Raw genomic sequence first — 14,507 nt, 5'->3', positions numbered from 1 at the left:
AAAGAGAAATGTCCCAGCACAGGGCCTGGAGAGCCTTTCCAAGCGGAAACTGAGGCAAATCACAGCTGATTGCAAAACTGGAGAAACAGAGCTGAGAGCCAGGAGATTCACAAGGCAGTCAGAGGGGATGGCCAGAGTACGGTGAGTGCAGAGCTGCACTGGGAAAAGCTCTGTGGATCTAGACAAACTCTCACACTTTCCACAGTGCTACTCAGCAACTGCATGCAAGGAAGCTACCCAGAGCCTGGCAATCAAGACACCAACCAAACTGGAAAACTCAAACTTTAGGAGACATTCAACAGAGTCCTCAGGAAGGTTTTGCCTCAGTGGCGAGGAATAATTACTCCTACATTAAGCACAGCTTCATATATGGCTAACAAGTAATAAAATCAAAATCCAAAAGAAAGAAACTGGTTAACAACTGAAATACACAACCCAAAACAAAGCACAAAAACTTACACAAAAAGAGTATTCAGCCCTCCACAAGTAAAAAATACAATGTTCAGCATCCAAATAAAGATTATCAAGCATCAAAAGAAATGGGAATCACAACACAGAGAAACATCTATCAATCAGAACTGACACAAAAGTTAAAATTACCAGACAAGAACATTAAAACTGTTTGTGTATCTCATTATTCAAAAAGAAGAAATATGGAAGATAAAAAGATCCAAATCAAACTTTTGAAAAACATCTGTTGTGGAGGAACAGGTTCAGCTGCTAACATCCCACATCACAGCACCCACCAGTTAGGAGTTCCACTTTGGATCCAGCTCTCTATTAATGTGCCTAAGAAGGCAGTGGAAGATGGTTCAAGTTCTTGGGCCCCTGCATCCATGATGGAGACCACATGGAGTCCCTGTAGTCATTTGGGGAGTGAACCAATGGATGGGAAGATTATTTTTATCTCTTTTTTTCTCTTTCTCTTCCATCGCACAATCACTTTACTGTACAAATAAATAATCTTAAAAGAAAAGAAACACATCTGAGATGAAAACTACATTGGATGTGATTAACGACCATGCTTGGGAGACCAGTGGCAAATGGGCCAAGCACTTGGGCCCCTGCCACCCACAAGGGAGACCCTGATGGAGTCTAACTCTATTTGTCAAATAAAAAGAAATAACCACCAAAACTTTTCTAACCATAAAAAGAACTATAACATCACAGATCCAAGGAATTCAACAAACCCCAAACCTAAGAAACATGAAGGAAATTACGCCAGAGCATAAGTCAGATAATGAAATGTCATGCACAGAGGAACAAAGAATACAATGGTAACAGATTTCTCCTCAGAAGTCACTAAAGGGAGAAGACTGTGGCATGTATATAAACTGTTGAGGGGGAAATGTCAACTATCCTATCAAAATACATCAAAAATACCTTTCACAACAGAAGGTTAGGGGCTGGCATTGTAGTGTAGCAGGTAAAGCTGCCACCTGCAATGCTGTAATCCCATTTGGTGCCAGTTATGTCCAGGCTGCTCTACTTTCAGTCCAGCTCCCTGCTAATGGTTTGGGAAAAGTAGTAGAAGAAGGTCCAAGAACTTAAGACCTTACTACCCAAATGGGAAACCTGAAAGAAGCTCCTGACCCCTGGCTTGTCTGTCCTGGCACAGGCCATTGCAGCCATCTGGGGAGTGAACCAGCAGATAGAAGATCTCCCTGTCTCTCCATCCCTCCTTCTCTCCAACTTTGACTTTCCAATAAAGTCTCAAGTGACTGGTTCCCGCTACCTACACAGGAGAGGCTGGATTGACTTCCTGGTTTAGGACTTTGTAAAGAGGAACACAGTGTCAATTTGGGGCGTGACCCAGCAAATGGCAGTGTTCTCTCTGTATGTGTGTCTTTCAAATAAATAATTTTTAAAACAGCAATATCTATTATCAAGTTCATGACATATGTAAAAGCCAAACAAATGCATAATAGCAGTAGCACAAAGTTCAAGAGGGGAGAAAAGGAAATATGCTTTTATTGCAGCTGAAACTATACAATACTGCTTGAAGATAGGATCTATATAATCTAGTATAAAGCAACAACTAAAACAAGAGTGAAAGGATGAAAATTTTCTGCATGAAACCAAATATATTTTCATTTCATTTTCCACAAACTTTCTGAAGTACTCTTGTATTGATTCTACTCCAACACTACAAATCTCATTTAGCCGTTCTATTCTTCAACACTGAGAAATCCAGCAGTCAGCATCTGCAAAATACCTACTTAATTGTTCACTTACTGTAAAAAGCAGCTTCAGAGGCCAGTGTTGAGGTATAGTGGGTTAAGCTGCCACCTGCAACAACTGGTATCCCATATGGATGCTGGTTCAAGTCTCAGCTGCTCCAATTTTAATCAGCTCACGCTAATGTGCCTGGGAAAGCAGTGCAGGATAGCCCAAATGCTTGGATACCTGCAACCACTTGGGAAACATGGAAGAAGCTCCTTGCTTCAGCCTGGTCCAGCCTTGGCCTTTATGGCCATTTGGGGATAGAAAATGGCTTGCTGTTTATCGCTGTTTCCCCTCCGTCCCTCTTTCCTTCCCTCCCTCCGCAACTCTGCCTTCCAAATAAATAAAATAAATCTTAAAAAAATGTAGCTTCAGACTCCTCAAACATACTCCTACAATAAATATATTTACTAAAAGATTACATGATGCTTGTATAGTTCATTTTCTCTTTAGGATAATGTTATCTAATCAAGATACTGTTTTCTACAACTTAGGTTATCATTTTCTATCCCCCTTTGGTATGAATTTTGCCATTCATTTTTGGGTTGCCCCACATCCTGGTTAGTGATGACTGCTTTTCTGTAGCATATGTGAAATATTTCTGTATTACTTGTACCATGCAATAAAATAAGGCTATGCAAACCATCACTAAAATTTCATTCACACTATATGGATCTTACTCCCTTCTTTCCATCTGTTTCCCACCACCTCCCCATAGTCTCCATTCTCTTTCACTTTTGGTTTCTCCTTCCTGTGTATATATTCAAAAAATGAGCATACATATGTTTCTTATATGTCACTCTTAATTACATAAAAGGTAGCACATAATAAATACTCTTGTATTTTTTGTTCACTTAAAAAAATATAATGGAAACCAATAAAATTAGTTCAGAGAGATTATCTTTCACTTTTATTTCTTGAGAGGCAGAGGAAGAGAGAGAAGGTAAACGTGAAGCCACCTCCCCAGTTTACTAGCTCACTCCTCAAATGGTCACAATGGCTGGGACTGAACTAGCCAAAGCCAGTAGCCTGAATTTTAGTATAGGTCTCCCAAATGGGTAGCAGGAACTCAATTAATTGGGTCATTACCACTGCCTCCTAGGGTCTGCACTGTCAGGAAGCTGGAGTCAGATTGCTGCAGCCAGTATCAAACCCAGGCACTTGAGGCTGGCGCTGTGACATACCTGTTTGAGCCATCACCTGCAGGTCCAGCTTCCCACATGGTTGGCGGTTCAAGTCCCAAATGCCCCACTTTCAATACAGCTCCCTGCTAATGTGCCTGGAAAACCAGCTTGGGCCACTACAATCATGTGGATCGAGAAGCTCCTGGCTCCTGGCTTCAACCTGACCCAGCCCCAGTTGTTGCAGCCACTTGGGGAGTGAACCAGCAGTTGGTATACACTCACTCTCTCTCTCTCTCTCTCTCTCTCCCCCCTCCCTCTCCCTCTCCCTCTCGCTGTAACTCTGCTTTTCAAAATAAATAAATCTTAAAAAAAACAGAAAAGTAACAACAACAACAAAAAAGGCACTCTGATATGGGCTATGGTTACACTAAATGCCCACGTCAACACCACTTCACTGGTCTTACAACTATACAATACTCCATTTTGTGATGTAGCATAGTTTATTCAATTACACATTTTTGTATTGTTGGAGGCATATTCAGAATGGTTTCTAAAAGAATCAAAATATAAATGTAATTATAATTTATTAGGTATCACTAAATTTCCCTCCAGGAGCAAAATACGAGAATACCTGTTATTACATGTTCAACATTTTGATAGTGAGACAAATCTTCCTTTCTTAGGGGTAAAGCTGTAACTAACTGCTCCATGCTGTGCCTATCTAATAAAGAAGGAACACAACAAGACAAAAACCAGAGGAATCACAAATAAAGGATTTGCACCCATGTAAATTCTGAATGACTGAATCTACAGGAGAGGTAAAGGTTTGGCAATGCTGCCACTGGTTCCCTTCTAAACTTCTACCTGCTCCAAATATTCCATCCAATTTCAAGACATTTAGGGCCACTTAATACTAATGCCTAGAGAAAGTCAAAAGAAATGTAGGTCTCTCAAGACCCTGAGATCCTTCTGCCACTGAGCTCTAAATATCACTACATAAAAGGGATGGCTCTTAATGATCTATCACAGTCTTTTTACTTTTTGAAGATTTATTTTTTTTTTTATTTTGGAAGAGTTACAGAGAGAGAAGGGGAGAGAGAGAGATTGATTTTCCATTTGCTGGTTAACTCCATATATGGTCCCAACAGCCAGTGCTAGGCCAGGCAGAAGCCAAGAGCTTCTTCCAGGTCTCCCATATGGGTCACAAGGGCCCAAACACTTAGGACATCTTCCCCTGCTTTTCCCAGGCCATTAGCAGGGAGCAGGATTGGAAGTGGAGCAGCTGGGACTTGAACCAGCAACCATATGGGATGCTAGTGTCCCAGGTGGTGGATTTACTCATTATGCCACAATACCAGTCTCATGATCTATCACAGTCTTACTTTGATAATCTAAGTATGTATAAACTATGATGCATTATATTGCTCAAAATTTGATAACATGCCCATAAATTTAATGTCAAATTCCCCAAACATGCAGTCTGACTTTATTCTTGTAAATCATATCATTTTGATAATCTGAGTAAATTTTCATAACTTGAATCTTACTGAAGGCCATTAGTTTCTATATTCAAAAAGGAAGGTCTTTGAAAGAGCTGTCCCACTTCTCCCAAATATGCCCATCAAAAACCAAAGGAAAGCTGTAAAAAGCACAGAAATACAACTTCACAAGAGTTGGTTTCTTTATAGATGGAAGTAACTGCTGTCTTTTTGTAATGGTTTCAGATTTAAATGAAAATTATAATGAAAAGTCTTAAAAAATGCCAAGCTGTGTGCACATTACTTGATACCAAAAAGAGTAGCTGAATTGCAAACTGGACTAAAAAGAAGTATTTAAATCAATGATTAATTTATCAAAATGTGAACTAAAGATGAGTCAAATCTTGGGTATCTTATTTTAAACCATTATTAAACAGTTTCATCTTGGGGCCAGCGTTGTGCGTTAAGCCACCGCCTGTAGCTCCAGCAGCTCCACTTCCAATCCAATGTCTGCTAATGTGCCTGGGAAAGCAGCAGAAAATGGCCCAACTCCTTGGGCCCCTGCACCCACATAAGAGATCCAGAAGAAGCTCCTGGCTCCTGGCTTCAGCCTGGCCCAGCCCCAGTCATTGCAGCTATCTGGGAAGTGAACCAGCTGATGGAAGATCTCTCTGTCTCTTCCTCTGTCTCTCTGTACCGCTGCCATCCCAGCAAATAAAATACTGTCTTAATGGATAAGTAATCGTGGATATATAAGCATAGTATTACCCATTTGTAAAAATTTAAATTTCTGATTTAAGTGTAAAATGTTTAGTTTAAAGATTAAGGGGCCAAGCCGGCGCCGTGGCTCAATAGGCTAATCCTCCACCTTGCGGCACCGGCACACCGGGTTCTAGTCCCGGTTGGGGCGCCGGATTCTGTCCCGGCTGCCCCTCTTCCAGGCCAGCTCTCTGCTATGGCCAGGGAGTGCAGTGGAGGATGGCCCAGGTGCTTGGGCCCTGCACCCCATGGGAGACCAGGAAAAGCACCTGGCTCCTGGCTCCTGCCATCGGATCAGCGCGGTGCGCCGGCTGCAGCGGCGGCCATTGGAGGGTGAACCAACGGCAAAAGGAAGACCTTTCTCTCTGTCTCTCTCTCTCACTGTCCACTCTGCCTGTAAAAAAAAAAAAAAAAAAAAAAAAAGATTAAGGGGCCAGCACTGTGGCATAATGGGAAAATTCGCCACCTGCAGTGCCAGCATCTCATATGGGCACTGGTTTGAGTCTTGGCTGCTCCACTTCCAATCTAGCTCTCTGCTATGGCCTGGGAAAGCAGTAGAGGATGGCCCAAGTCCTTGGGCCCCTGCACCCACATGGGAGACCCGAAAGAAACTCTTCTGGCTTCAGACTGGCTTAGCTCCAGTTGTTGTAGCCTTTTGAGGAGTGAATCAGCAGATGCAGAACTCTCTCTTCTCTTTCTCTCTCTCTCTCTCTCTCTACCTCTGTCTCTCTGGAACTCTGCCTTTCAAATAAATATTTTTTTAAAAAAAGTAAAGACTAAAGGGCCTGGAGTTGTGGCACGAGTTAAACTGCTGCCTAAGATGCATTCTATATGAGAAATGGTTCAAGTTCTGGCTGCTCCACTTCCAATCCAGCTCCCTGCTAATGCACCTGGGAACTGTAGCAGACTATGACCCAAATCCTTGGACCCCTGCAACCACATGGGAGACCTAGATGTAGTTAAAGACTCCTGGCTTCAGCCAGGCCCAGTCCCAGCTCTTGTGAACATTTGTGGAGTGACCTAGCACACAGATGGCATCTCTGTGTCTCTATATGACTCTCCATCTTCTCTCTACGTCTGCCTTTCAAATAAATAAATAAGTTCTTAATAAAAAAGAAAAGATTAAACTTATTGAGTAGCTTAACATTTTATATTCTAATGGTTTGCACAAATTATTCCTGATGTAAATAATTTCCTATTTGAGGGGTTTTACTTCACTAATTATTTGATTTATTGCAACTAAATCTTTGATAATGAAAGTAAATGTTACAAAACTGTTGTTTAAATATTTGTTTATTCTACTCACTTCTGTGCTCCCTGAGACAACAGCTTTGTCCACATTCACTAATAATGCTTCCTCCATCTGGCATACTCCCAGTGACCACTCCACACAACGGTGATGAGCCCAGCAAGTGCCTAAAATGGAAAACATTAGAGAGAGCAAACCAATAAACATTAAAGGCCTTAACCATGAGGCAGGCATTTGTACTATCATTAAGACACTGCTTGAGACAGCTGCATTCCATATCAGATTCCTGGGTTCAAGTCTTGGTTCCACTTCTGACTCCAGTTTCCTGGTCATGTGTACCCTGGGAGACAGCAGGTGATATCCCAAGTAGTTGGGTCCCAATCACTCACAGGGAACACCCAGATTGAATTCTGGGCTCCTGGCTTTAGCCTGGCATAACCCTGATTGTTGCAGACAGTTAGAGAGAGAACAATGGATGGGAGATTCTCTCTGCCTGCCTATATCTGCCTTTCAGACACATAAATATATGTATATTTAAATTAATCAAATGTGGGCAGGCCTTGTAGCACAGCAGGTTAAACCACACTTGAGACAGCTGTATCCCATATTGCAGCACCAGCTCAAGTCCAAGCAACTAAGCACTTCCACTCCAGCTTCCTGCTAATATGCCTGGAAGGTAGCAAATGATGGACAAAGTACTTGTGTTCTTTTTAAAAAATATATTTATTTATTTATTTGAAAGTCAGAGTTAGAGAGAGAGAGAGATCTTCTATCTGTTGGTTCACTGTGCAAATGACCATCAATGACCAGGGCTGAGCCAGGTTGAAGCAAGAAGCCAGGAGCTTCTTCCAGGTCTCCCTTGTGGATCCAGGGGCCCAAGAACTTCGGTAATCCTCTGCCCCCCAGGTGCACTGGCAGTAGCCAGGACCCAAACCAGTGCCCGTATGGGATGCTAGCACTGCAATAGCAGCTTAACCCACGGCGCCACAGTGCCGGCCGCAGTATTTACGTTCTTGTCTCCCATGTGGAAACCTGGATGGAATTTTTGGGTCACAGCTTTGGCCTGACCCAGCTCTGGCTGTTCTGTGCAATCAAGGATTGAACCAATATATGGAAGATTTCTCTGTGTCTCTACCTCTCTGTCAAGTTTCTTTCAAATAAATAAATAAATAATACTTTTAAGAAGTATTAACTAAATAAAGACATAAAAATTTCAAGCTGAACTCCAACTTGTGAAATACACAATGATATTCCCACTAAAGCAGATCTTCACAAACTGTGGTCCAGTCCATTACCTGACACCGATATCAATCTGGGATTCAAAGTGCAGAATCTCAGATCACAACTGAAACATATTAAAACAGAATTTCTTCCAGGCAGACCAGAAATCTCTTTTAACAAGCCTTCCAGGTAATTCAGACACACATGAAATTTTGAGTCACTAACTTAGTGATTACTTCTTCCAATAAAATCATTTTAGTTTTATTTAAATAATACTTGAAGATATTTTATCTTTATAATAAAGATGAAAAGACACTACCACTCTGCCAGCCCCATCTCACAGTAATTGCACACATCACTCATCAATTCTAGCCCAAGCTTTAAATTCTCCATCACATAGCAGATTAACCACTATCAGTCAATCTGTAGTTCAATTGTAGAATGAGGTTTACTTAAAATCCCTACAGCATCACAACTATATTGTTAAAAAAGAACCCACATGGCTTAGGTCTATTGTCCTTTATGCCCATATTAATTGGACTCAGACTGCCATCTTCCCCAAGTTCTCACATATCCCTTTAAAACTGTCTCTTTCCGAAAATGTCAGATCCCCTGGCATTGATATCTACACAACAGTAAATGCAAATATTTGTAAAATCATTTGGTCTAGTGCTGGCACTATGCAGGTTTTAAATAAATTAGGTAAGTATTAATTTAGACAATTTATTTTATCTAACCAGGCATACTTAACATCATTTTCAATAATATGATCCTAATTATTTCTAGAAAACATTCCCTGTAAGAAAAGCTGATAACACACTAAGATTTAAATGCTTCCAGAATCAAGAGTCAGTTGTCATTGAAGAGCCGATCATACCTGTAGGATCAAATAAGGCTTGGATATCAATGGCATCTGGAAGGCCAACCAGACTGAGTTCATCCCATAATCTGCCAGCCTGGTCATCTGAAGCTGTCTGGGTGCTCACACTTACACAAGACACTGCATTCTGCGGAGGAGATCGTTCTCTGAAAATGAAATTGAAAAGCTGTGAAAGTGATAACAAGTAGAAAATCATATCATTTTATAAATATGTAAGTAAAATGCACTGCCAAATAAATTATTAATTCTGTTATTATTGGTCAGAGTTACAAATCTAAATTGGGTTGCTATAATATATTATGTAAGCAACAACTAAGAAAAGTCCCCAAACTTACAATCATTAAACTTACTATTACAAATTTAAATCTGCATTCTCTAATATAAGTTTTTTAAAAACTCACTCTCATCGAATGCCATGTCAGAAATCACATTTTAACAGTAGGTCAGAAATCAGGGGCCAGCGCTGTGGCGCAGCAGGATAACGCCCTGGCCTGAAGTGCTGGCATCCCATATGAGCGCCAGTTCTAGTCCCGGCTGCTCCTCTTCCGATCCAGCTCTCTGCCATGGCCTGGGAAAGCAATAGAAGATTGCCCAAATCCTTGGGCCCCTGCACCCACTTGGGAGACCCGGAAGAAGCTCCTGGCTTTGGATCGGTGCAGCTCCAGCCACTGCGGCCATCTGGGGAGTGAACCAGTGGATAGAAGACCTCTCTCTGTGCCTCTACCCCTCTGTAACTCTGACTTTCAAATAAATTAAATAAATCTTTAAAACAAAAAAGAAATCAGAAGCAAAATGCAAAAACAAAATAGTCACTAAATGCTTTGGGAGTAAGGAGATAGCATATTAGCAAAAAACTATAGTATGTACCTGCTTAAAATTTAAATAAGGTGTATAACCTATGGGAGATTTCAGAATTTTAAGCCCTAACACTTTGGGTATTAATTAAGATCATTAAATAAATAGGCAACCAGGTCTATAACATTAAATATGGGAAATCAGATGACTACCACTAAAGCTTGAATCTCCTCCTAATATCATAGTATTTAACCTGATCATAAGTCTGGATTAAACCACTATTGAATATAGATCATAACTCACTGCACTTCTGTTTGCTGGATATTTATCATGATTCCTATTAACAGAAAATCAGCACAATGACCAGGGTACTAAACTTTTTTATACCTGGAATCATTGAAAGAAAAAAAGTATTAACATATTTCAGTAAGTACAACTAAATATCAAACTATAAAAATGTAACTAGTAATTGTTAATGTTCAGCATTAGAAATGCAGACTTGTTCGAACAGTTCAGCATACTAACCTTAGAATCTCATTTATAAATGTCCACATAAAATGAGAACAAGTTCTTTTCTATAAACATAATCTCCACTCTTATAAATATTTTATTATTAATCATTACTATTTTCTGAGGAAAAAAATAGCAGTTAATCTATAAATACTAAAGGATCTTAGCTTTTGGGAGATACTACTATTTGATAGGGAGGTGGGATGTAAAAACCAGTAGAATGACTATCCAGTCCATTACTAAGCAGCTTCTAACCAGCATCTTAATCAAATTCAACCTTCAGAGTCTGAGATAAGTTTGTATGACTATATCATACATCAGTAAGATGCCAATGTCAATCCTACAATGACAGCAGCTCAATTTTGGAAAGATAATCAAGAATTCAGCTGAAACACATACCCCTGAAATTTTAAGTTATAAAAGAAACAGGGAAAGAATCCTTAATTACATCTTTTTATATTTGGTATAAACAAGAGGGGAAAATCATTTTAAAACTTTTTTTGTCACATTTTATAAAATTAACTGAGTGCTTATACTTCATTAATAACATATCTATAGATATTTAAACTCATTACTAAGCTAAATTATCTACCCCTAAATGACTGCTAAATTTTGAAAGTATACTTCATTAATGGGCTTGTTATCATTACTTAGTAAACATGGTACACATAAAGACTTTAATAAACGAAGTGCACATAGACTTTGATTAAACCAACACAATTTTTATATATTTATATGAGCTCGTGAAAGTTTTCAGTAAAATTTAACATCAGTTATAAAATAAGTAAATGAAGCTTGATTTTATTCCTCAAGACAGGATTTTATATCCAAGGCAAAACACAAAACTGTAGCATATAGCCCAGCTTGGTCTATTAAATTTGCTAATTAGTGACAGACATTTTAAGTTTTCAAGGCTTTTGATATATTTTATCAACATGTGAGCACTCAGCTGATAACAGATAAGGATCTTATATATGATTTAGCTACAGCCTTCAAAACATCAAGAATTTCCAAATATAGTGCTTCCAAGCTTCCTTAAACTATTCCACCTTAAATTCTTTTACAAGATTCTCTTTCTTGTTACTGTTTCATTCCTTATTCAGGTCATCAAGACATTGGCAGCATTTCAAAATAAGGAGCCAATCAAATAAGAACACAATAATGCTTTAGTATTTAAACCTGGATATAAGCCAGATAAGCACTTGGATGATTATATCATTACCCTCAAGGGGCAGGGCTGGTTAGCCTTCCAAGCTAAATTAATTTTTAGACTCTCAACAACTGCAGAAACTTCTACTTCCTTAACACGCAAAGCAAATCCACATATTAAGAAGACCTTTAAACATAAATGCATAAACACTTTTAAAAATACTGAACAAGTTTTAGGTGGCTACAGTAGCCCCATATACACGGATATACACAGTTGTAAAAATATCTTAGAAATCCTTATTTTATGTTTTAAAAAGCAGCTTCTTTACATTTAGAAAGGGCATTCAAAGGGGGTGCATAGGGAGGGGAAGTAGGAGGAAGAATGGGAGGGAAAGGGAGAAATAAGGCAAGCACGCACTGCAACAGGAGAATTTACCACCTTTAATGATTGCTCATCATTCTCTGAAATACATACACATATGTGTAAATTAAATAAACTGAACAATAGTGAAAAAAAACACTACTTCATTATTGTGCTATGTTCTTACACACAATTAAAAACCTATTTTGAGGCAGGAAAGAAGGGCTCCATTGATTTGTCTTCTTTCTTTTTATAAATTCTATGAATTCCCATCAGCTATGGTGTGCTCTTTAAAGTTTTCTACCAAAGGTTAACTTTCATGATCACATGAACAAAATTAAGGTTACAAACATTTTTAAATATTAATTTTTGGGGAAAAGTCTGTTGGATTAATGGCAAATCAAAAAAATCCTATGAATGTGAAAAACATGAAAAACTGTTCAACAGAGACAACCTCAACTTATACATTTATAAACATTACAATGAAAGTGAATTATATAGAGACTCATTCTTTCCAACAATGTAAATTCAAAACTGCTTACTTTCGCTGTCCTCTTTGTTTTCGTGGTGCTGAATTTGGTATTTTCTCACAGGCTCCATTGCTGTTGTCATCAATGTCTTTCTTGTTGGAAGGCTGGTTTTTCCAAGGCAAGATAAATCCAGGTGTTACTCGGAACTGTTTTAAGTCTCCTTGTCCTAAGGAACTTTTTTCCCCACAGTAACAAAAAGCGCAGAGTTGTTCACTGGTAAAAATGTGAAGACAAACAGAAAAGTAGCTTTATTCAGCTGCTTAAGTAATTTAAAATTCTGTTCAGAAAAAATTAAGCTTTTGAATTGTATCTTCTATTCTCTAGTCAGTGATTATACTTAAACAATTAAGTTTAATAATAATGATATATTCCCAATCCAATTTTTCCTATTATTTTTAAATAGTAAATATATCAGATCAAATATTTTACTTGTAGGGACCTACACTGTGGCACAGTGGATTAAGCCGGGACCTGCAGCACTGGCAATCCATATGCCAGCATGCCATGTGAGAACTTGTCCAAGTCTTGGCTGCTCCACTTCTGATCCAGCTCCCTGTTAATGTACCTGGGACAGCAGTGGAGGATGGCCCAAGTACTCAGGCCCCTCTACCCATCTGGGAGACCCAGAAGAAGCTCCTGGCCCCTGGGTTTGGCCTGGCCCTGATTTGGCCATTTATTTAAAAATTTTTGTTCCTGTTAAAAAGGGGGGAAAATTTGAAATCTCTGATTAAAGAAAACCAAACAACTATTAACATGTGATCACAAAGTTGTATTTAAAAGACAACAACTGATGGATGGCATACTTAAGTGTAATATATAAGGTTTTTTCCAAATCTTGAAAAATGTAAAGTTTTATCTTTCTTTTCTAAGATTTATGTATTTATTTCTTTAAAAGATTTCCCAAATGGTTGCAATGGCTGGGGCTAGAAAGGGCCAAAGCCAGGAGCCAGAAGATTCGTCCAGATCTCCCACGTGGGTACAGGGACCCAAGCATTTGGGACATCCTCCACTGCTTTCCCAGGCACATTAACAAGCAACTGAATCGGAAGCAGAGCAGCCTGGGCTCGAACTGGCATCCATAGGGGTTGCCAGCAGCAAGCAGTAACTTCACCGCCAACACAACGCCAGCCCCTATATCTTTATTTTCTGCAAAAAAATTTTCAACTACATATAGTTTTTCATAAAATATACTTCTCATAAACTTTTTAAGTGGATATCAAGAAGTTTTGCACAAAAATCAAGTTCTCTTTAAATTTAATTTTCCAAGAATTTTTTTGAAGTTCCTTCGTATATACCATACAGTTTATATAAATAGTTACTGGGCCAGCTGGCACCGCAGCTCACTATGCTAATCCTCCGCCTGCGGCACTGGCACTCCAGGTTCTAGTCCCGGTTGCTCCCAGTCCAGCTCTCTGCTGTGGCACGGGAAGGCAGTGGAGGATGGTCCAAGTGCTAGGGTCCTGCACCCGCATGGGAGACTAGCAGGATGCGCCTGGCTCCTAGCTTTGGATCAGCACAGTGCCAGCAGTAGCAGCCATTTGGGGGGTGAACCAACAGAAGGAAGACCTTTCTCTCTGACTCTCTCTCTCTCACTGTCTGACTCTGCCTGTCAAAAAAAAAAAAGTTACTGGGCCAAGATGAGGGGAGGCAGAAATACTGAATAAGAGGAGGAAAAGAATGAAGCACAGGACATTTTTAAGTCAGTGAAGCCATTTTGTACAATATTATAACAGTTTGTCAAAACCTATAAAACTGAATAAAAAACAAAATACAGTATACATTCATAGAATAGGTATCTCTTTAGCTATATATTCTGTTCACAACATTTACTACTGCTACATCCAATTCTTTTTTCTCAGGTATTAATATTCAACCATTGTCTCTGTATTTACTCCATGAACTTTCACGATAGCTTGTATTACCAGCTAACACAAATAATGTGTAATCTTTCAGGTCAATTGCTTTTAATAAGTTTAACCATATTATATTATCCCTACTAATTAAAATTTTGTTACCGAATGCCGGTTCGAGTCCCTGCTGCTCCACTTCTGATCCACCTCCCTGCTAATGCACCTGGGAAAGCAGCACACGAAGGCCCAAGTGCTTGGGCCCCTGCACCCACATGACAGACCCAGAAGAAGTTCCTAGCTCCTGGCTTCAGACAGGCCCAATTGTAGTCATTGTGGGCATTCGAGAAATGAACCAGTGGATGGAAGATCTCTCACTCT

At 39.4% G+C, this 14,507-nt stretch overlaps 1 protein-coding gene across 35 annotated transcripts in view; it reads right to left on the bottom strand.

The window, feature by feature from the left end:
• KMT2C (lysine methyltransferase 2C) overlaps nt 1-14,507 on the bottom strand; it is a 291,237-nt gene that overhangs the window by 167,392 nt on the left and 109,338 nt on the right. For all 35 annotated transcript variants that reach the window (XM_070077273.2, XM_070077277.2, XM_070077274.2 and 32 more), the window contains 3 exons: nt 12,292-12,492; nt 8,932-9,080; nt 6,891-7,000 (listed from right to left, as the gene is read on the bottom strand). In XM_070077273.2, the coding sequence (XP_069933374.2) occupies nt 6,891-7,000; nt 8,932-9,080; nt 12,292-12,492 (460 nt within the window). The remainder of the gene's footprint in view (nt 1-6,890; nt 7,001-8,931; nt 9,081-12,291; nt 12,493-14,507) is intronic.

The sequence above is a fragment of the Oryctolagus cuniculus genome, chromosome 7 (assembly GCF_051225735.1).
Source record: "Oryctolagus cuniculus isolate XC-2025 breed Fujian yellow rabbit chromosome 7, ASM5122573v1, whole genome shotgun sequence".
NCBI lineage: Eukaryota > Metazoa > Chordata > Mammalia > Lagomorpha > Leporidae > Oryctolagus > Oryctolagus cuniculus.
The sequence above is the reverse complement of the archived record's forward strand: the minus strand, read 5'-3'. Positions and strand labels throughout refer to the sequence as shown.